General features: G+C 42.1%; 3 protein-coding genes across 5 annotated transcripts in view; 1 reads left to right on the forward strand and 2 right to left on the reverse strand.

Annotated features, from left to right (window-relative positions):
- The window catches only part of plxnc1 (plexin C1), a 34079-nt gene extending 30987 nt beyond the window's left edge, over window positions 1-3092 (forward strand). The window contains exons 27-31 of the mRNA XM_020634776.3: window positions 397-560; window positions 692-839; window positions 950-1090; window positions 1189-1263; window positions 2482-3092. Coding sequence (XP_020490432.2) covers window positions 397-560; window positions 692-839; window positions 950-1090; window positions 1189-1263; window positions 2482-2586 — 633 coding nt within the window. The 3' untranslated portion in view covers window positions 2587-3092. The remainder of the gene's footprint in view (window positions 1-396; window positions 561-691; window positions 840-949; window positions 1091-1188; window positions 1264-2481) is intronic.
- Window positions 2987-11410, reverse strand: cep83 (centrosomal protein 83). The gene is made up of 16 exons (XM_020634777.3): window positions 11277-11410; window positions 10171-10390; window positions 9701-9851; window positions 9260-9352; window positions 8648-8779; window positions 8277-8528; window positions 7995-8126; window positions 7624-7738; window positions 7211-7355; window positions 6927-7076; window positions 5991-6066; window positions 5719-5876; window positions 5482-5611; window positions 5079-5182; window positions 4360-4549; window positions 2987-3501 (listed from the first exon to the last, which is right to left on the reverse strand). The coding sequence occupies exons 2-16, from the start codon at window positions 10368-10370 to the stop codon at window positions 3364-3366; spliced, it is 2166 nt and encodes a 721-aa protein (XP_020490433.2). The 5' UTR covers window positions 10371-10390; window positions 11277-11410; the 3' UTR covers window positions 2987-3363.
- Window positions 11411-12526: 1116 nt separating this feature from the next.
- hcfc2 (host cell factor C2) lies at window positions 12527-21167 on the reverse strand. Of its 3 annotated transcripts, XM_020634808.3 has the most exons (17): window positions 20952-21166; window positions 19184-19332; window positions 18926-19086; window positions 18431-18633; window positions 18223-18307; window positions 17999-18102; window positions 16517-16747; window positions 16192-16401; window positions 16050-16114; window positions 15794-15884; window positions 15104-15157; window positions 14944-14999; window positions 14716-14853; window positions 14260-14445; window positions 13813-14110; window positions 13644-13713; window positions 12527-13536 (listed from the first exon to the last, which is right to left on the reverse strand). In XM_020634808.3, the coding sequence occupies exons 1-17, from the start codon at window positions 21115-21117 to the stop codon at window positions 13527-13529; spliced, it is 2277 nt and encodes a 758-aa protein (XP_020490464.2). In that variant the 5' UTR covers window positions 21118-21166; the 3' UTR covers window positions 12527-13526. The 3 variants fall into 3 exon arrangements, with proteins under 3 accessions (XP_020490464.2, XP_065807632.1, XP_065807630.1); XM_065951560.1 differs by lacking the exon at window positions 12527-13536 and having other exon boundaries at window positions 13543-13713; window positions 14260-14442; window positions 20952-21167; XM_065951558.1 differs by lacking the exon at window positions 12527-13536 and having other exon boundaries at window positions 13543-13713.
- Between the last annotated feature and the right edge of the window lie 1511 nt (window positions 21168-22678).

Raw genomic sequence — 22678 nt, forward strand, 5'->3', positions numbered from 1 at the left:
TCCCGAAGAACCTACAGGAGAGTAGAGTTCAGGCACTGAAAAACGTGTGTTTTAGAGTCGCTGTAGTGGCTTTGTGGGACTTTGGACTATTCACTGGAGAGATGTCGGTTCACTTCCTGGGCACTGAACCCCCATTCATTCATGCACAGCCCCCTTACTTTGACATCCCTCCATTAGTGCAGGTCCGTAGGTTCCTGTTTGTGTGTGTCAGTGAATCAGGATTAATAAAGTCTTCTTCTTGTCATAGTCACAATATCAGGACTTTATTTTTGAAAACCTTTTTTGAAGCTAATACTTAAGATTTTACACTTCTCAGGCCCCGCTGTTTTCTAAAAGTTAAGAGAAAGTGAAATTGATTACTAAAATGACATCACCGACTTGTTCTTCCTCTTGAAGGTGGCGGTGCATTCATTTGTGGAGAACCTGTTCAGATCGATCTGGGGGATGCCGCACTGCAGAGCCCCACACGCTGTCAAATATTTCTTTGACTTTCTGGACACTCAGGCGGACAACATGAAGATCACTGACCCAGATGTCCTGCACATCTGGAAGACAAACAGGTACTGCTTAGTCAGCAAAAAAAAACAACCTCTGTAGACTGGAGCACAAATAAGCAAACCGAAAACACAGCCTACACTTCATAAAGGGTTGTGGTGCATATTTTATTTTGGTAATTGTTTCCCCGTCACAGTTTGCCTCTGCGCTTCTGGATCAACATCCTGAAAAATCCACAGTTTGTTTTCGACATGGAGAAGACGCCGAATTTGGACGGCTGCCTGTCAGTCATCGCTCAGGCCTTCATGGACTCTTTTTCTCTGAGCGAGATTCAACTGGGGAAGGTGAAGTCCAAACAAGTGTCCCTAAATGTTTGATCACAGTAAGTCATAATTTGAATGATAATCAAACAAGTTTTGAGTAACACCACACGCTGCATGTTGACGTGTTCCAGAATGCGCCGACCAACAAGCTCCTCTATGCCAAAGACATCCCCAAGTACAAACAGGAAGTCCAGCTTTACTACAAGCAGATAAGGGACCAGCCGCTAATCACTGCCTCAGAATTCAAAGACTTTCTGCTGGAGGAGTCAAAGGTTACGTTCATTTCATCAAAAAATTCTTTGAGAATGTTTCAAAAAGTTTCAAAAACGACAAGTCGGAAATGGATGTTTTTTTGTTTTTTTTTCTTCAGAAACATGAAAACGAGTTCAACGAAGCTGCCGTCCTCAGGGAGCTCTACAAATTCATCCAGCGATACTTCACAGAGGTCAGTTCTTTCAAACAAGCTCACACACATCTCTGCGGTTTTACTACTGTTAGATGATTTTTAATGCACACTGTCCGGGGCGCCGGTAGCCTCGTGGTTATGCCGTGCACCCCGTGTACAGAGGATATAGTCCTCGTTGCAGCGGTCGTAGGTTCAAATCTGACCTTGACCCTTCCCACTCTCTCCTCCCAACATTTCCTGTCTCACTTCAGCGGTTCTATCCAATAAAGACTAAAATGCCCCTCCCAAAAAAATGGAAACTGTCAGGGACCGACCAACTTCTTTCTCTCTAAGAAATGTTTATACATTTGGTTACGAATAAATATGGAAAAAAAAATTAGATTTATATATTTGATGTTCTGAACAAGACCTGTTTCATGTGTAGGAGACAACACATTTGAAGCAGGAGGAGATCAGTTCAGTGGTCACACAGATCTAGAGGTTATTAACCACATTTTATAATCCAAAAGTAATCATACATACATTTTGGATGCGGTTTATTTCAAAATGTAAAAAACATTCGCACATCTACTTCACAAGACAGGTGCAAGTTAGATAGTGTGTGGGAGTTTATTTAAAGTGTGACTTCTGCATCAGCAGCATAATACTAGTCCAAACCGCCACACCCTTCGGTTGCCTCTTCATGTAATGATGTATGTCTGAGATTTTGACTTCACAGCAGTCATGTGATAATGTAGAGGAAGTGAGATTGTAGGCCTTCTGATTTCCCCTTGCTTTGACTCTTTCCCGTCCTCGTGTGCAGTGACACCTTTTCAAACACTCAACACCGCAAAAGCCTTTAATGAGCGATAAAGTGAAATTAACTTGTGATCCAGCTGAGAGTTTTGTGACATATGATCAGGGGGTGAAATTTTGATTCGATATCTCCCAACCTTGGTGCCATTTTTAGGGTGACAAAAATGACAAAAAAGGTACACATTGGAAATGCTCCATTTGATTTCTCCAGCCACTGGAGTGAAATCAGTTTCAATGGCTTCAAGAGAACCTTGGGTGCAAATGTGCTTGTTTTACAGAAATGGAGTTTTTTTTGCGAAGGACTGTGCTGCTTTTTTCTAACCAGAAACCTCTACGTTGAATTCTTTACAGCCACCAGACGATACAGAGAAAAACTAATCATAATACCGTGCAGGCCATTATCATGCCTGTAAAATATCATACAGTAGTTCAGCTGTGTAACCTCTTTTTTTCCCCCTTCAGATCAAAGAGAAGCTGGGCCAAAATGGAGCTCCTGCTGAGCTGATTGAGCAGCTGCATGAAGTGAAAAACCTGTTTGATGGACTAAAAAGCTGCTCCTGGAATTGAGCTGCCTCCTTTTACTCAAATGAACAAACTCTGAAGGACGTGGTGAGTGTAAAAGCTCTGATGGAGCCGTCAGGAGAAGACTGAGGAGAGGCGTGTATAACGTCCCCTGCTAGGGCAGACATGAAGATCTGAAGATGAGCTTAAAGGAGGTACCAGCCTTATGATCCAGTGGGGAGCTTTGTGTCTTATGATCTCTGGGTTTTTTTCACTGAGGAGACAAAAGTTTGTTGGACGTTCTGAATATTGGCATTAAAATATCCAAACTTGAAGATGCCGTCCTGGACACTTTAACTGGAAGGACGGACGTCGGGTTCTATGCAACAACTTCAACGTCAAAAACACCAATACTGACTGTTACGACTCATGACCGCACACACAAACAAAACCACAGTAAAAAAAATGTATCTGTACATATTTTAAAATGCATTTAAAGTACAGCGAAAGTCTGTATCAACATTGTGCAATTTGTATAAACTCAACTGTATAATAAAACATTTATGACATGAGTGTTTGCAGAGCAGGAAGTGTAAACAACAAACATCTCCATACAAACCTGAGGAGGTCAAAGGTCAAGCTTTAAAAGGTGCTGCTGCATTTCATATTAGCACTTAGTGTCAACATTAGAAACTGGCTGACAAAATCACAGTTCATCTCCCATTTTTGAAGCACTGTTGCTCTTGTAGTGGCGTTGGCGTGTCAGACAGACCTTCTTTCTGAAACGGGCCCCACGCTGTCTCTAAATTGTTTATCCTATGTGTTATGGTAGTATTGTAGAGGTCAAAGGTCAGGCTGCGGTGTGGCCTCCCGGTCCCTTTGCACGAAAGATCCCAGCTCCTCCAGCTGCTGCTGCTGAGCGCTCTCCAGGTCCTCCAGCCTCCGACGGAGCAGGGACAGCTCCTTCTGATGCTGCTCCTCCTGCAGAGCGGAGGGAAAGTCAACAACGAGGAACTGCAATCACAACTTTATTAACTACATTAGTGTTGTCACGTTACCTGATTCTGAAAGTTTGATATGGTTCTAGTGAACAAAAAAGACAATATAATATCTTTTGCATAACCGAAGCAACAAAAATACAACTCATGGGCACCAAATATTTGGTAATTTTCTGTGTTGCCAAAAGAAAACCTGTCAAACTTCTGTACTCTTTAGCTCACAGCATATTTTAGTTAAAAAAGATTTAGATAGATAGATACTATATATGTCCTGAGGGACATTCAAAATTCAGATTTGAGGTTCTCTTTCAATACAATCAAAAAATCAAAACAGGCATTGTATAGTTTAAATATGTGATTTTGAAAGTTTGCATGACACACACACTGATGGTAAAAGCTGCTGTGTATAGTGACCATCAGGAGTAACTAATCCCATTCAAAGTTATGTCACAGACGAAGCAGCAGGAGCTTTTTGGGGTTAAGTGTCTTGCCTTAAGAGACATCAGACATGGATCAAACTGACAACCTTCTGGTTGAGAGATGACCAACTCTACCCCTGAGCCACAGCCACATTGTGGTAAACATGCTCTGCTTCAAATCTTATCAAACAAACAGCGTGTGCGTGTGTGTGTGGTGGGAATGTATAACCACCTGTCAACCTCTATCGTGTGGGTTCTATAGCGCGAGAGAGGAGAGTGGAAGACTCCACATCCTCTAAACACAACCGTTGCTGCATTTCCTGCATGCAGCAACAGTGAAGTGTTCTGCAGAGTTCATATTAATCACCTAGCTCAGAACAGGCTCATGCAGGGAACTTCTTTGCACTGCTACTACTGCTTACTGGTATGTTTGACAGCGGCCCATCAGACCCAAGGAGCAGGAAGGGAGTGGGTGAGGAGGTCAGGAAGGCGGGGCCTACATTGTAGGGACCCTGGCCGCCCAATAGGAGGCGTCGAAACTCGTTGTGACGTCTCTGCATCTCCTTTAACCGCCTGCTCAGTTGAGCCTGCTCCTCTGAGAAACATGAACGTCTAGAGAGAGAGAGAGAGAGAGAGAGAGAGAGAGAGAGAGCCTATGATTTGAATCCTTTTGATTTTCAAGTGTCACTGTTCAGTTGAAATCACAGATAACTCGTCTTGTGCAGACTGCTATGTAAATCATGGGCGTTCAAAAAAAAAAAAAAACCCATCTCTCCAAACACTCTATGAGCAGTCTGTCTGAACTGCACTCTTCACTCTGAGTTTCAGATTTTAACCGCGGAGAAGATTCAGGGTCGGTCAGATTAGGTTGAACCGCTATAAGCATTCATTTGTGCCTATGTCCATTAATATTCTGAATAACAGGTAATGTAGAATGTGATGAGGGGCCGTGCAAAATGTTAACATGTCACTACTCCAAGGAGGTGTTTTTATGTTTATGTGGAATTGTGACATGAAATGTTGTGTTTTGTACGATCTCTATGAACATATTTTTATTCTCCAGTAGTAGCAGGACAGTCTTTGGGGACAACAAATGATATCTTTTCTTATCTTGTGTAAAATGAAAAGCTTTGGATCTCACTTCTTTGCTGCAGCAGATTCCAGTTCCAGCTCTTCTATCTTGGCCTCCAGTAGCTGGATCTTATCCTTCAGCCTCTTCTCTTTGTTCTCCGTCAGCTCTTTCCTCTGTACAACAAACACACAGACAGACATGATGTCAGCAAGATCCAGAGAAGAACAAACTGTCTCTCTTTAGACTATTCTGATGTCAGCGAGCTAACGGTGAAGCACAACGGTATTACTATAAGCTTTAAGAATCTAAAGGTGAAATGTCAAATAAATATGAAAAAAAAACTTGATCAAGCATGGCTCATGCAACCAACTCAGAATTGTGTGAATCAAATCTAATTTGCCTTTTGACTATTTGTTCCCTTGTTTCAGTCTGCATAAGTGCTGAAATCAAAGTCAGTAATGAGCAGCAGTACCTTCTTCTGGGCCACTGCCGCCCTCTGCATCTTCTCTTTGGCCTGCGAGTATTTCTGCTGCAGCTCGGCCTCTCGCTCCTGCAGCTTGTGTTTCTCCTCCAACCACTCCACCCGACGGTCCTCCACCATCCTGCAGAAGAGCAACGGAACAGAGAGAGAGAGGACGGAGGAAAAAGGTGTATATGTATGGACTGTTCAATGCTTTAATTGTTGAGCTGATTCATCTGCAGCTCTTACCTCTCTGCCTCGTGTTGGCTCCTCTCGGCCTGTCCTCGGGTCGTCCTCAGCTCCTCCCTCACTCTGTCCAGGGTTTCTTTTAGTCTCTGGTTTGCCTCTTTTAGGTCACTTTCAGAGTGAGACAGAGTCCCCAGCTGGACTCCCAGTTCCTGGTTTTGCTGTTGGGCCACAAAGATAACTCACATTTAGTCAAAGAATAAAAACTCCTCCGGTTTGTTAAATAGCTGCTGCCTGCAGGATAAAGGACACAGTAGTATTTGAAATGGACTTACATGCTGCAGGTCAGAAACATGTGCTTTCTGTCTCTCCAGTTCCTCAAGCTGGGAGCTTTGCTGCTGTAGTTTGTTTCTGTGAGACGGAAGAGATTTCATAAGTGAAAGCAAAGGATATCCTTAAGAACATAAAAGATGAAATCACAGTTTATCAAGTGCTCGTTGTGGTCATTAAAGGCAGGGTTGGTCATTTCCTCCAGATTCACTTTTTAAGATTTTGGTTGAAATTGTCTTTAGATCCTGACAGAAATTAATAACTCATGTTCTCTGAAAAATGAACAAAGAAAATCCACCGTCTGTATCAGTTGTAAGTCTGTAGAAACTTTGACCAATGTCTGCCACGAGGTAACAATCTGATGAACCAATCAGGCGCCTCCCTGTCTCCCCGCTCGATCTCTAACTCATGCATGCACGAGCCCACACTCAAAACATGAGATGAGGTCCGCTTCTGGACCAATGTCGCTTGTGCATGCAAGTGAGGGGGCGTGGCTTTTGAGTGAGCACATAGGGGAGGGGGTGGGTGCAAACGCAGCACTGGGGGAATGCTGCTTTCAAAATCATGCTAGTTTTCAAAAATTACCAACCCAGCCTTTAATTTAATAATTTCCACCTTCCCACTACATCTAACAAAGATAACTTTGCTGTAAATATAACTCAATAAATCACTTGATTATGGTTTTAACAAATGGCATCAAAATCTTTATAATCTTGGAGCCTTTTATTCTGATAAATTGACCATATAATGTTTGTATGGAAACTGAAACTTGTGCTGCTAACTGCAGACTTCTGTGTCTGCTCTAAGTAATCTAAAAAACTCCAGAGTTTCCTTTCATCTGAATTTGTTTCAGTCTCCTCCTCATAAGTTTAGAATTATAAATATATAAAGATAAATAAAACTTTGGGGGGGGCACAATAAACATATATTGCCAATCTGACCGGAGGTTTTGCAGTTCCCTTCGAGCCAGCTCCTCTCCTTGTTGGGTTCTACGAAGACGCTCGTCCCATTCCTCTTTCTGGGCATTGCCTGTAGCATCCTGCAGCGCCCTCTGCTGGTCAAGAGTAGCAAGACGATTCTCCAACTCCAACCTAGAAAATGCAGACAATATTAGTTCCTCTAAAATAACACTTAAAGTTAGAAAATAGAACAGACAATAAAATTCTGATTTTTTTAACTGCATGACAGATATCAGCCGCTGAAACAAAACCCGGGTGATCCTCACTTTTCCTCGTGCAAGTTTGCAATTTTGCTAAACTCCTCCTCGCGGGCGGCCTGCACCTTTCGCACGATCTCCCTCTCTTTCTCCACCAGAGCTTCCTTGTGCCGCTCCACCGCAGAATTCAACCCTTCCACGTCCATTTGTAGACCTGAGACACACGAGAGGAAAACTTGGTTAATAAATAAGTCATGTGTATAGTTTTTGTTCTGGGAAAATTAAACACCTGATGTGTGCTTCAAGATGTGAAAGTCTAGATCAATTGAATGTTTTACTGAATTGAAAAAACGGATTATACACAACCCGGAAACAAAGACAGAGTGGACAGTATCCATCAAAGGATTAAATGTTGAAGCAATGGCGGTCAGAAGAGCGTACGCATGTGTGTGTGTGTGTGTGTGTGTGTGTGTGTTTCTTACCATCAACCTGTCCATGCAGTGTGTCTCTCTCTCTCTCCAACTCCCCTTTGGAGCGGGTACACTCAAGTTTGATGTTGGCCACCTCCAGTTTATGTGAATGCTTCAGACTTTCAACCTGAGAACAGGGAAAACAAAAATAAGACACCTTTTCTATTAATTCCAAATGATACACTACAAGTAGGGTGGCTAGAAATGAGATGCATTAGGTATTAAAAAAAAAAGAAGATTTTATTATGGTCAGATTTATTTATAACCAAAAGACACTTCGATTTATGTCATGGGCAGAACAGTTAAAAAACATGAAAACTGAAAAGTGTCCAGTAATATCTTAAAGGATATGTCGCTGGTTGAAAGGTCGGACAGCAGCGTACCTGGCAGTTGAGGGAGTTGACCTCTCGCTCCGCTTTGTGCAGGCGGCTTGTTAGCGTGCTGTTCTGCTCGTTGCTAAGATTGTACTCACTCTCCATCCGCTCCAGCTGCAGACGCAACGACTGGCGCTCCGCCTGGCACAGTAACAACCAATCAGATCAGACGATCGCAAATTAAGTAATTGCCTTGTACATTCACAACTTGTATACATTTAGTAATTCATGCAACAATAAATAAAGGCAGATAAGTGCATTAACCCCACAGGGCTGCCGCTGCTGTCTCACCTCCAGAGACTTCACCTCCGCCTGAGTCTCCTTCAGCTGTCTGATCTGGATGCGTTGGACACTCTCTGCTTGCTGGCCTGAGTTCTCTCTCTGGGCGTGGAGCTCGGCCACCTCTGCCTCCAGGCTCTTCAGCCGCAGATGAAGCTGGGCCTTCTCCCTCAGCAGAGCCTCCACCCGTTTCCCATCACGCATCGGGTCCGAGCTCTGATACTGAGCCACCATGTCCTCCCGGTCCTTCTCCAGCCGGGAGATCTGACAACAGGAGGGAGGTCGTTTCGGTTTATTATCGACCTTATCTTTACATCAAACTGTATTAGAAGTCCACTAAGAGGCATAAGCAAACCTCAACTGTGACCAAGTTAACAACAAACCTCTGCGTCGTAGCGCATCTTCCTCTCGTCCAGCACACGAGCGTGTTCCTCTCTCTGGTGCTCAAACTGCGACTTCAGAAAGGTGAACTCATACCGCAGCTTGTTGTACTCAGACCTGTACTTCTCCGCTTCCTACAAAGACGCACAAGAACAGGAAAAGAGAGGGGGAGCAATCAAGCAGGCGCCATGGAAATGAGATAAAACCCCTCTTGAAAGCAGAGACATTGAAATGATCGTCAAGAGGCAATCAGCGCTAATCTCTTGACTGTTGCTAAGGACTCAAAGTCAGAGTTGCTAATGCCGGTTTAAGAGCGGGACATGTAAGGATAAGACCAGAATTTTCCATGATCCGTTGAATTGAAAGTAACCAATGGAGGTTTATTAATTTAGCTTCAGAATGAGAAATACAATACTGTTGCAACACATTAAATAATTGTTAAGATTGTAACTAACTAATTACCTAATTTTGTTTCTAGTTTAATATCAATGACACCTTTGTTTTTCCCGTACAACGACTTCAGTCAACAGTTTCGTTGTCTACAACAACAAAAAAACTGCAACACTAACGTCTCAAATAAGTTATTACAGTGATACAGAAAAAAAGGGACTGACCTCCTCCAGTTTGCTGAACCTCTCTCTGACTGGAGCCTCCATCTCCTGCTGCACCTGAGCTCTGAGCAGCTCCAGCCGCTGAGGGGTCATCACCTGGTTGACACACACACACACACACACACACACAAAACCTCACATTTAAAAATCTCAGAAATATCTCAAAAAAATTTTAAACTTCAATACAGTTCTAATATTTAAAAAAAAAAAACCATACATCTCTCAAACTAAAAAAAATGCAAAAGGAGAAAAAAGTCCAAGGCATACAAATAAGGGTTAACATTTTTATAAACACAGCACTCTGCTGCTACAGCAATGAAGTAACTAAATACTAAATTTATTGCATTGTTCTCAACTATGCCGATCCCTTTATTAAATTAATCCAGTCTCTAAGTCCCTGATCACTGCTTATCACTGTATAACTATAATGCAGGTATTTGGTACCTGCATTCGAAGCTCCTCCAGCTCTCTGGTTTTGTCCAGTAGTTCTCCTCGGAGCTCAGCCAACAGCAGCTGCAGCTTCTCCTGCTGAGCCTGCTTGTCACTCAGGAGGCGCTTCAGTTCCCCCTGGGCCCGGGTGAACTCTTCCTGCAAACTGTAGGAAAAGAAAGACGTGTGGGTGAGACTGAGCACAGTGTGGCAAACCATAAGGAGACTAAACCATGTATCTTTTAGGGTGTCACGTCCACTGCCCTTCCAGTGAGCATCTCGCTCAATGCACTGATTTATTTATCGTCTCTGCTGTACTTCTGTCTGCCTTTTGTCATATGTATGGTGTGGATAGACTGCCAAAACCGAAGCGCCCTTTGAGATTAATAAAGTGTTCCCAGTCTGAGTCTCTCTCAGAATTCATACACAAACATTCAACAAATTAAGAAAGTGTGAAGTTTTCATCTAAGCAGATTCAGCTTTACCTGGAGTGCTCAGCCTTCAGCGTCTGGTAATTTGTCCGATGGTTTTCACACTTCATCCTCTCGTCGATTAGCAACTTCTGCAGCTCCATCTCTGCTCCCCCCAGCCCAGCGGACATCCCCAGCATGGCGGCAGACCTCCCTATCCCAGACTCCAGGGTTGAGACCAGAGGGGCAGACTGGCCTAGGGCTGAGGAAGTCATCTCACCGCTGCAGGAAAGAGCTGCAGACAGGAGAGGATGAAGGAAGCAGAGTTTTAAAAAATAAAAGAAGGAAGGAAGGAACAAAAATAGGTGTCAGCTCGCCTTTAAAGGTGGGAGAAACCAAATGTACTCTCTTTAAGGAGGGTGAGGAGCAGGCTTTGTTGTCAGTTAGTTACCATGGTGTGTTTAAGAGGAGTCCCACAGCTTCACTAACCACTCAGCTCACAGTCTGAATCAATCTCAAGTGATTAGTTAGCTCCTCTGCTCAAACCAGAACACTTCACATGAAGCATCCTGGAGGCTATACTCAGTCACTCATGTTAATAAACACATAATTCTACATGTTCTTATTAGTCTACACTTTGTTGTAGGAATGTGAGAGGAGACAATCTAACTTAAGTCTGGTCTGGGGGTCAACAGAGGGTATAAACTTTCATAAAATCACTGTTTTCTTTTGTGTTGATCATAATAAGAGAGCTAAAATAAACTCTTAAATCCTCAGTTTGTCAAAAGGATCGCGTTGTTTTCAAATATCGCGCGGATTAATATGCTAACAAGCTAGCTAACTAAAGGCTAGCCTCTTTGAGGCGTCCATTATCGGACACTCGCAGTTTAACTCACAAAGCAGAAACAAACAGAGTCATAAAAACGCTGCCATTCGTATAATTCGGATATGTGGTCGACGCAAACTCAAATACGTTGTCACTTTATAAAACGAGTAATCAACGAGCTCTACAATTTACTGAAAGCTAATGTTTGTTACCACAGTTAGCCTGAAACGGTTACGTATGTTACGTATGTTACGTACAGCCACACGCATGTTTGTGTGAGTGACGTAATGCACCCCCAATAAAATGTTGCTGAATTAAATTATCAACTTGTTTACAGAACTTTGCAGACACTTACATCTTGTTGAATTGGGAATCCTTTTCTTTGCTTTCTGTTTGTGTCGCTAGCCTGCTAATCTGGAAACTACAAACTGTGGGATCATGGGAAAACAAATCCCAGAGTGCATTTCGGTCTGTTAAATCCACTTTAAACTTCCTACTGTGGTTACTTTGTATTGTAAATTAACTTGTTAATTATTTACAATTCATGTTTGTATTGATAGTAAAGGCCAATGGTTTCATTCATCTTTGTTTGACAGATGTATTATTACTATTATTATTACTTAATAATATACAGCTTTAATGATATTTACTTATATCTTACATTTTTCCACACAAAGATAAAACCCTCATGTTATAGTGAGTTAATAAAAAGATAAAATAGCAATGGGTAAACGCAGTCTTAGAACTCATTTATTCAGTCTGGCTTTTATATAGTGCTTAATATAAATTCAAATCTTAACATTACTGTATTGTCTTTTTTATCCTACTACAATTTTAAATATTTTCCTCTTGTGTATTTATTTTAATATCTTGTTGCTTTTATGTGTCGTATTTTATTTTATTTTTATACATATTTTTTAATTCTTATTGGTGTGCATTAGTCTCTCAATGATTTTATGAACTACTTTTTGTCAATAACTTTTCTGCACTCTTGTAAAACACTTTGAACTGCAATTTCATTTGTCTGAAAGGTGCTATATAAATAAAGTTTGATTGATTGATTGAAGGTATTTTTACATATGACCTCATCTTTATGAATTGGCACTATACAAATAAAGATTTATTGTTTAAAGGGGCTGCACTGTGGTTAGTGCCTCACAGTGAGAAGGATCCTGGTTCGAGTCCCCGTCGCAAAGTGTCCTTCCTGTGTGGAGTTCGCATGTCCCTGAGTTCTCCGGCTTTCCCCCACAGCCCTAAGACATGCTCGGTATATTAACTGGTGACTCTAAATTGCCAAGGTTTGATTGTGAGTGTGAGTGCTTCTCTGTCTCTTTATGTCAGCCCTGTGATTGGCTGGCGACCAGTCCAGGGTGAGCCCCGCCTCTCGCCTGATGACAGCTGGTATCAGCTCCAGCTGGATGATTGATTGAAAACACAACAGGACAAAAATGCAGCAGCATTGACATCATGTCTGGTAATCTCTCCCATCATCACTCAGGTTTTAAAGGGCCTTCACTTGCCTGAGTCTGAGTCAGATAAAACAACAAAACTTCATTCCCACTGAATGTTTAAACCAGAATCAGTAACAAACTTGACACGTTAATGTTTCCTTGTAATGTCCGTGGCACTTTTGATTCCTTTAATTCATATCTGGAGAATGAGTTGTGCATACAAGTTTTGAATTACATCAGAATTTATTTTAACTTAAATGTGTAACATGTTAACAAAGTAAACATCTTGAGAAAACAATGACAAACAAGGAAGTACAACACAGACAAATATGATGAAAATCAGTGGTTCTCAACTGGTGGGTCGGGACCCAAAAGTGGGTCGCGAGGCTGCGCTCAGTGGGTCGCTATCGTGTGTCCTGGAGGAAAAAAAACTGTCAAGAAGTCTATGAAGCCTCTTTTAAACGTGTTTGTTTTGTTCCATGTCTTTGCTCTGCCACCTGTTTGTAGCATTCGAGGTTGTTAAATAAATCTGATGGGCTGAATAATACCTGAAATTTGGGTCACAATTTTTCATGATGGAGTTGGCAGCGGGGGGGGCGGGGGGGGGGGCCTGAGTCTGGACCAGTTGAGAACCACTGATGTAAAAGTTATAATACTGACAAGGTTTTTAGAGTCATACAACTATGAGTATAAAAATCTTGAAATAGGAATAAACCTGTTTTACATAACCTCTTTGATGATTGGACATGGTGTCCGTCAGCTATAAAAAAAAAAAAAAGGTTATACGTCCCTTATGATGGTTCAGTGACACATTTCACAGTACATGTTTTATTCAAAAGCACGACAATCTCGATGAAGCATCCATAGCTCATGAAGAATACGAAGGCACCTCACACCTTTGACAAGTTTTAAACCATATATGTAGTTTTGGTCTGCATCATAAAAATTACTTTTAAAAAATTAGCTCAACTAAAAAACGCAAAGTGGTCAAAATTCCTGTGAAGATTATCTATTTACAAGGGAATAATTAAATACATAAAAAAATAAATTAACAAAACTATCTAGAAATATACAACATCTGAACAGGTTTTAATGCCCACTTTCTGAGTGCACATAGTCTTCTTCAAACGTGTTGTAACTTGTCTGATCATCTCTCAGCTGGAACTGCAAAAAAAAAAAGAAAAGAAAAAAAAGGAAACAGAAACTATTTTTTAAGAAAGTGGTAAAGGAAGAGGAAACTAAGCAGAAATCATGAGAGGTGATGAACTGACCTATCAGCAGCATCCTGGTCAGCCTCATCATTGTCTGTTTTTGATGTAGACGCTCGCAATTTAGTGGGATCTGAAAAACAAGAACAGTTAGTACAAGTTGCACTAAATTGATGCAAAAAAAAAAAAAAAAAGGAGGATGAGAAAAAAAAAAAAAGGAAGGCTCCGCCACCTTGAATCCAGCGGATCTGCGTGGCTGGCCCGTAGCCCTGCTCGTTCTTGGCAGCTATTCGAAAAACGACAGCCGGGCGGTTGGAGGCGGAGCAGTCGATGTGAGCGTTGTCCAGGTGGGTGGAGCTGACCGAGCAGGACATCTTGGTGCCCCGGTAGATCCTGATGAAAGACATCTGACCGGGACGCTCGCCGCTGCTGGAGCGGCTCTTCTTCACAGCCATGTACATGGAATACTCCAGAATCCGACCCGATGGAGAGGAGGGCGCCTCCCACGTGATGTGGACCGAATCGCTGGCCTGAATGTGAAGAACACAGCAGCTCTCTCTTCATACACAGAACCTTTTTCAGCCTGAATATGATCGACTCAAGTTCATTTTTCCCTCGTTCCCCACAGCAATCATAACATCCTCTTTGCCCTGGACTTTGACATTTCTTGATGCGTTACCTTGGTGATTTTGACAGCAGAGGGCGCTCCGGGGAAGCCGGGCTGGCAGGTTTTAAACTCGCTGACTGGGCCGAAGTCTCCCTGTCCGAAACAGTTGATGCCTGCAACTCTGAACCTGTAGGGCTGACCTGGATTCAGCTCCCGCTTCCCTCGGCTCTGGTAGTCCTGAGGCCCCGGCAACTTCTTCTGGAGGAAAACAAATTGATTTCAGATTTTAGAATTCATATTTTGGCAAAAGCACGACCTATGAGGACAGGGTTTCATCAATATTTGGTTAGTCCCAATTATAATCCCAGAGTATTATTATTGTTACAGGAAGTTTGCCGTTACTTCATAGGGCAGCTGAAGAGCGACAGAAAACTCAGGGAGGAGAGAGTGTTGATGACATGTAACATACAGTAGAGGAAGTCTGAGATCAGGCTTTCATAAACACAACAGTTACAGTTTTACTTTTACCTCTTTAGTATTTGGTGTTCGGCCACTGAGAGCAGCGATCGCCTGCTCACTGTCAGCAGGCAGAAAGTAATGGTGGACCTCTGAGAATAGTGTTTTGAAGACGCCGGCATCAAACCAAACGGATTCCTCTGGATTCTTCTGTTATCACAAATGACAGTTTAAAGTCTTACATTAGAGAGAGCAGATGATAAGAGAGCTGATAACTGCTGCTCAGTGAGCGCCTCTGACCTTAGCCGTGTGCGTGTACAAATCTGAAGTCTTGTCAGCAGAATCGGGAAGTTTCTCTGTAAAAAGCAAAGGGACATCTACAGTGAGTCACACTCCTTAAACCCCTCAGCCTGCTGCAGTCTGTTTTATCACTACATCTGAGCTTTAGCGTCATCGTTACCTGGCTGCTGATGAGCTGAGCTCCTGACCTCTGCTGTCGATGTCGCCTGTCGCCCTTTAAACAAAACACAGAGACTCAGTCGATCAACGCTGAAATACTGCAGTGACACTCAGGTCCTGTCTCTGTTGAAACATCTCAGTTGTGAGGCAAGAATCATTTTTAAATTCTATGCAATGGGAGCGCGTCATATATATGCCTCCTTTAAAGACTCCAGAGGAGGAGTTATGAGGTGTTGAGCTTCTATTCCACGCTGAGCGCTACATGTTTGGTGTTTTCTCCATGATTTAGTAAATGTTAAACTTTGGGTAACTGTCACTTTTTTTATCAAGCTATCCAATTACAATGGATAGTGGCAGTAACTCATTCTGTAGGGCCTTGGGATGGGAAGTCTTGATATGGGTCAGAGAGTTCACTTCCTGAGCACTGTTGAGGTGCCCTGGACTTCAGCACCGAACCCCAAACTGCTCGGGCGTTCTGTCAAGTACAGCCCCTCACTCTGACACTAATAAAAATGTGTATATCTTCTTCCTAAAGAAGATGAAATACCTAATCTTACTTGCATCATCTTACATGTAGATGTTGAACAATAACAACGACAGTGGAGGAGTCATTCCTAAACAATGACATGAGCTGAATCACAAAAGTCAAACTGATTACTGCACTTTTGAATTACTCTGAAACAAGACTTACTGTCCTCCTCAGTCCCCATCTCTCTCTCTCCTCTGCTCTGTGTCGTGCCACTGGGGGATTTTTCTGTAGTTTCCTGCTGTGATGAACTGACCTGAAATTCAGAAGGACAATTAAAACACAAAATGAAAATGGCAGATTATTGAATCCATTAGTCACAGAGGCAGGTACCAAGCCTTATATGTTGCTAAACAGGCTTTTTTTTATTTCATATAATACAATGTATTTACAGTGATAAGTGTTTAAAGCATGTCACTACCTGAGCAGATGTTTTCGCTTCTTTATTAGAGGTTCTTTCACTTTGAGGTTGAACAGATTGGACACCTGAGGAAGAAGAATTAAGCAGATTATCACCAAAAACCCTGATCATCCTGATCACAGAATGTGTGCACTCTCCTTACCCTTGGAGTCTTTTCCCTTGCCCTCCCCTCCGTCTGCTGCAGTGGGTTCCGCTGGTGTGGCTGGAGGATTATCGGCTGCAATGCTGGGAGGACACACAGGCTGGATTTGAAGGATGTAGCAGTCCGCCGCTGCAAGGGGTCGCCATGCTACGTGAAGCATGCTGACGGTGGATTTGATGAGCAGCACCGCCTCTGGAGTCGCTGGTTTAGCTGAGTGCAGATTACAGAGCCTTATGAGCGAGTTGGGTTATTTACAGCATTGCAATGTTACAAAAGTCTAGCAGTTAAACTAAAAGACAACTTAAGTCAAGAAGTCCGCTCTCACCTGTCTCCAGGTACCAGAGGTCCTTGCAGCAGACCTGGTAGTTCCAGCTCTTACGGTATCCGTCACGGCCACTCCAGATGTAAAGCCTGGACCCGACAGAGGCAGCACAGTGGCCGGCTCTGACTCCAGGTCTACAGGCGTACGGATCATCGCTCCGAGGTCCCTGGCTCTGCAGCTGGGACTCAATACCGTCCTGCTGCTCTGGTCCCAGGTTCTGCCAACTCATGGTGTCTGAGACAAAAGAAGGTAGAAGAAGGTGAAGGTACTGATGATGCAGAAAACACAAAACGTGCATCACACATTTCAGAGTTTCTCAAAAACAGAGTGTTGGTAATGACAAACCTAGAGTTAAGGGGTATCTGTCAGTGTTTGTTAAACCCTGGTCCTGTTTTTTAAAGAGTTTGGATCGAAGCAAGTCATTGGCACACACCATTTCAGAATTGACAAAGGCTGTAAATGACTGCAATGTATTCATGAGAGGTGCCTATTGAAAGTATATTCACAAAAAGCTGAGCATGTTTTTACAACTAACATGATCAGTTTGTTGTTTTAAGTTTCTGACAAGATTACAGAAAGACTCCGGTGGCCGAGTGCCCGTTGCACAGAGGCTGTAGCCCTCGAAGCCAGCAGCCCAGGTTCAAATCCAATATCTCCCTAATATCCAACTCTATCAAATGACCTACCTCTACAGTAAAGGCATAAAAAGCCCAAAAATAAATCTTGAAAAAATAAAAGATTACAGAACGGATTTCTGCAGGGTGACATTGTTTTTAAGGTAGGGTCCTTTTTTGTATCAATAGGAGTTGTTACATGCTTTCCTAAAGGCCACCAGACACATCCTGTGTACAGCTGACTTGACCTGTCGGTATTGTTGTTATATTGTCAGAAAGAAAAAAGCGAAAGAAAAAGTTATAAAAAAAGTACTAACTGGTAGATCAGGCGATGGTTGCCCCCCATTGCCCTGCAAGGTTAAATATTGCATTTGAGGGGCTGCAGGTAGCCTAGTGGTTAGTGTGCACGCCTCATGTACAGAGCCTATAGTCCTTAAGCAGGCGGCCTGGTGTTCTAATCCAACCTGTGGCTCCTCTCCCGCATGTCTTTCCCTCATCTGTCTACACGATTTCTGACTCTATCCACTGTCCTATATCTAAACAATAAAGGTTTAAAATGCCCAAAAAATAAACCTTGAAAAAAGGTAATAAAATACTGCCCTTGTCAATGGAGTCTGCTGGCAAAAAAAACTGCTGTACACAAATGACATGAACAATAAGGTGTATAGCTGTTGTGATCCTTTCTGTAAACATGTCAGACACAAAGTTGAGCCTGTCAGTGGCAATAACGATTGATTTGGGCACATTTGCCGCAAGGATTTTGTTGCAGCATTTCAAAAAGCTTTTGTATATAAAAGAAATTTAAACCCCAAAGTATATAAACACGGGGGGGGGGGAGATATATGGGATAATAGTTAAGAAATATACTGACCTAGGTTGAGCACACTTAAGGAATTAGTGCAGATCCATTCTATTCCTGGAGCCTTGTGTTTTTCGGACTCTGGGACAGGAATCCAGCCACCAAACACATACATCCTACAGACAGAGGGACACTCAGAAGTCTGTAACAGGGCAGAGTCAACTTCAAATACAAACCTGACATCTGCAGGGCTAAATAACATTTCATCATGACGCTACAAAAGAAGGAGCCTTTACTTGTTCCCGATGACATTTGCAGAGTGAAGGCTTCTGGGGAGTGGCATGGAGCCCCTTGTTTCAGGCATGGACCAAACCATGGTGTCTGAGGAAAGGAGAAGGACGACAAAATAATGTTTTACATTTTAAAGAGTGGATTCTCTATTCTCTTTAAGATGAAGATACAAGCCTACTATGGTTTTGACAGAATACGAAAAAGGCACCCTACCGATGTCGAGCTGCCAGAGATCATCCAACCGGGATCCCTGCATCCCTCCGAAGATGTATAACTTCGAGGAGCCGAGTCCAGTGTAGGCAACCGAGGTGTGAGATTCCCGAGCTGAGGGACCACCCCCCTTTGTCTCTGGGATGCTCCATCCTCGTGCCCCTGAAACAGACTGTAGCTCCAGCTCATAGAAGTCATCCATGTATCTGAGGGGGAGTTAAACACATTCATGAATCCATTCTTTGACAGAGCGTTTATATCCACAATACCCATGCTGGTTAGCAGATAAAGTTTCATTTAGAATTGTGGGTTTTCACTTAGATTAAAGTGAAAAATCCCGAGCACTTTCTCGGTTGATGTGGGTTTTGTTTTTTATTTAAATATAAATCAAATCTAAATATTTCCACAACAAATACAACTTGTTTTGCTGCTTGTATGCCTCTTTGAAAAGCTCTTCACTTGTCACTGTCATATCCTTTGTCTTTTTTTGCACATTACCTTGGTACATTGCCGTTGGGGTCTTCACTGTCATTAACCAGCCCTCCAAATAGGTAGCATTTGTTTCCCAGAAGAGTGAAACTGTGTCCAATCCGTGGACAAGGAAGCGAGCCATTCTTTGGCGCTCTGGGCTTCAGTTTCTTCCACAGCCAGCGACTAGCCTGAGCCACACAGGACCAAAGTAAACATTGGAAAATTGTATTTATGACACAGACATGATTGGAATCACTATTGAAGAAATGTGACAGCAGGTGTTACCTGAAGCTCATAAAGGCTGTTTGTGTATTTCCCAAACTCAACCATGCCCCCAAAGACCAGCACTCTGGTGCCTTCGCAGACGAAACCATGAGCAGCACAGCCGGGCGGGATGTCCCCCCTCACAGCCGGAAGGAACCACTGCTTTGAAACTGGAAGAATGGTCAGATTTGAGCTTTGCACAAGACAGAAGAAACAGGTGAAAGCTGTCTTTGAGTTTTTGTACACAGCTTAAAAATAAAATGTGCAAATAGTGGTGGGCGAGATAACGATCTTAGATCGTGAAGGATTTTAGCGTGCTGACGATCTGCCAAAGCAGAGAGATCGTAGAACCGGACTAATGTGTTTATTCTATCATGCTGCAGTTTATGCTCCTACACAGACACGTCTCCTCCTCTTTTGCTCTGCAGCGGTGAAAACGAAACTAAACTAGTAAAGTCCGCAAAAACAACTCCATCCCGGTTATATGCAACTGTTCTGATATTTTTCCAAACCGACACGGCGTGAGCGACAGTTAATTTATCTGCATAGTGTGCACAGTTAAGATTACATCTCAGATAGCGACACAAGAAACCGTTTAACGAGTCGGAGAGACGTTAACAGTCTGCAGAGAGACAGACAGAGAGGAGCTCAGACAGACAGTGATGAGAGATATAACCCCGGTGTTTAAAATGTTGCTGTCTGTGTTTTCTGCTCTCTCTCAGTTTTTAAAAGTTTACTATCAAGCTTCTCCACCCAAAGCTCACCTGTTGTGATAACTGAATTTATAGGGATTACACTAAATGATGTTACAAAGCAGCAGGCAGGTGAGAGTGAGTAACCATGGTGACTGTCTGTCTGTCAATCAACAATGTCCCACCCCCTCTATGAATTAAACTCTTCTGTCAGTAAAACTTACTTTGATCATGTGTCACAGAATGAACACATCCTGTATTATGTTTGATTAAATATAAACTAAACTAAAGTTAGTCCAATGATGTCATAAAAAACAACAAATGCTGCAGAGCCTGTATGAAGCTCCAGCTGGAGGAACTCTGCAGGTCTGAAATATCAGAAACACAAGAACTCGAAGTCTACATGTTTTTAAATGAATGCATCGTGTTCCTGATGAACATAAAAAGAGGACACACAGCATCACATAACTAAATCATAATTTCAAAGTGGTGAGGAAAACCTTCAAATTTTGTGCATAAATGTTGATCAAATTGAGGGAAAGACATTTCTGTTGCTAAAGATGTTCTGGGTGAGACCTCCAGACCTCCTACAAAGATGTTTTTTAAATAGATTAAACTCGTCTGCTCAGTTTTGGTGAATTTAACTATTGAGACATAAACTAAACATAACTGCACGAAGCTCTCAAATAACATTTAAAGATCAAAATAATCAACATGTTTATGACTTTGTACAATAAAGTTTTTAATTAACATGTCAAATAAATAGGACATTACAGTCACACGTCTTGTCCCTTTAATCTTTATCCAACCAGTGAACACAACAGTTTATATCACAGCTGAATTAATGTGAGTACAACAAAGTAGCCAACATGAGCTAACTGTAGTAGCGATATTCAGCTCAAATTATTCACTACTTGGAAATTAAAAATAAAAATATAACGACTATAATGATGCGAAGATAACCAAGAACCATTCAAATACAAATATTAAGGGTCAAGGTAAAGGATGCGTTGGTTGGAGTTGTGTTTCTAAATCCTGGAGATGCTAAAAACATTAGCCGCTACCTGCTAGTTAGCATGCAGCTAACGTTAGCTTACCAGTGTTGTAAACATGGAGCTGCTCTGATATCCCTTCGTTTCCTCCCCCGAACACAATAACCAGCTCCCGTATTGCCGCTGCTCGGTGTCCATGTCTGGACCGAGGTATCACTCCTGCAACCGAATTTATTTTCCTCCATTGTGGCCCCTCGGCTTCAATGCTCATCTTCCCGTTTGGGAACCCCGAGTTTGGCGCTGTTGACGTTTTAAAAAAGGGGGCGGGGCGAACATCCGGAAATCTGTCCAAAGATTGACAAGAAGAAAGAGGACTCACTCCGACGGGTTTATCGGGTATCAAGACTTGGCTGAACGTCAGTGAACGACATTCCTCTTTATATAGAACAATTCATTATCAAATCTTTAATTTCTTCTTAATATATTTTATATATTTATATAGGCTAGCAATCAACTGATTTCAAAACAAAACATTTAATGTAATTTTATTTTAAGTAGTTATTAATTAGCTTATTCAATATTCTTGTTCTTCCATGAGTGACCCTTTGGATAAATTTGAAAAGAGAGGGAGAGCACTTTTTTTATATATCGTACTCTTTTTTTTGTCATTCATTTGATAATATTTAAAACAGGCAGTGGAAGCTGTGTCTTCAACTGTTTTTACACATGAACTTCCTATTAAAGAAGCAGTGGGGATTATAGTTCATACAGTTGTGTTATCTTTCCATGGCTCTGAGGTAAGCTCTTTGGACATTTGGAATATGTCTCTGATCATATCAACAAGGGAGAAAAAAAGGGAGTTACACATTTAGAAAAAGCCTGTGTGACAACGTGCACAAGTATGTTCATGCTGCATACACTCTGACCATTTCATTTTAATATGTCTCTTGCTTTAAATGACCTTTTTCAGGGACCACAAATTGCTGAGTATGAGTTAAAATATGCAATGTTTTCCTTCAACTTAGATATCAAGAAAACATCACATGCTGACACGGCCTTTGAGCCCACAACTACATGCACAAATACTCAGGATGGTCCATGGTACATAGTTGGATGAAACACTGGCTTGTGTCCACAACACAGTCCATATCAATCAGTAAAGACACTGATCTGTGTTGCAACCCCTCTCACCCCCTGCATGACACTGTGGGGGGCCTGAGCAGCTCCTTCAGCAGCAGACTGAGACACCCACCCTGCAAGACAGAGCGCTACCGCAGGTCGTTCATCCCATCTGCCATCAGACTGTTTAATCAGACTCTTTAACAGCATCACCACTCATAACAATAATGCTACATGCTGTGTGTGTTTTTAATAACAATAACTCTTTCTCAATAAAGTTTATCTTTATCTTATCTTTATCTTTATCATGTACTGCCATCTCTGCTACAAAACTCAACACCATGGTATACCTAATAACTGTTGAAATGTAATTATTATTTTTGCTATGTCTGTCACATTGGGATAAAAGTTGAAGGTGAGGTCATGTGCGTCATTGGTCAGCAGATTTTACTCTTGCAAAAGGTTTTGGAGATAGAGATTTGCAGAAGTGACGATGGGTGACACATTTTTACCGTTGTTTGGTTCATCGTCTTAAATATAGACAATCTTTGAAAGTGCCTTCACTACAAAACTTACTGCGGTAGGTCTGCTGATGCTCACTCCACAGAACAAAATAAACCAGAATTTTCAATCATATCTATTCTTTATCTTGCAGCCAATTAAATGTTTTTACTTGAAAAAAAAAGATAACTGTCTGATCGGGTAGGAACAAT

The sequence above is a fragment of the Labrus bergylta genome, chromosome 23 (assembly GCF_963930695.1).
Source record: "Labrus bergylta chromosome 23, fLabBer1.1, whole genome shotgun sequence".
NCBI classification, from domain to species: Eukaryota; Metazoa; Chordata; class Actinopteri; order Labriformes; family Labridae; genus Labrus; species Labrus bergylta.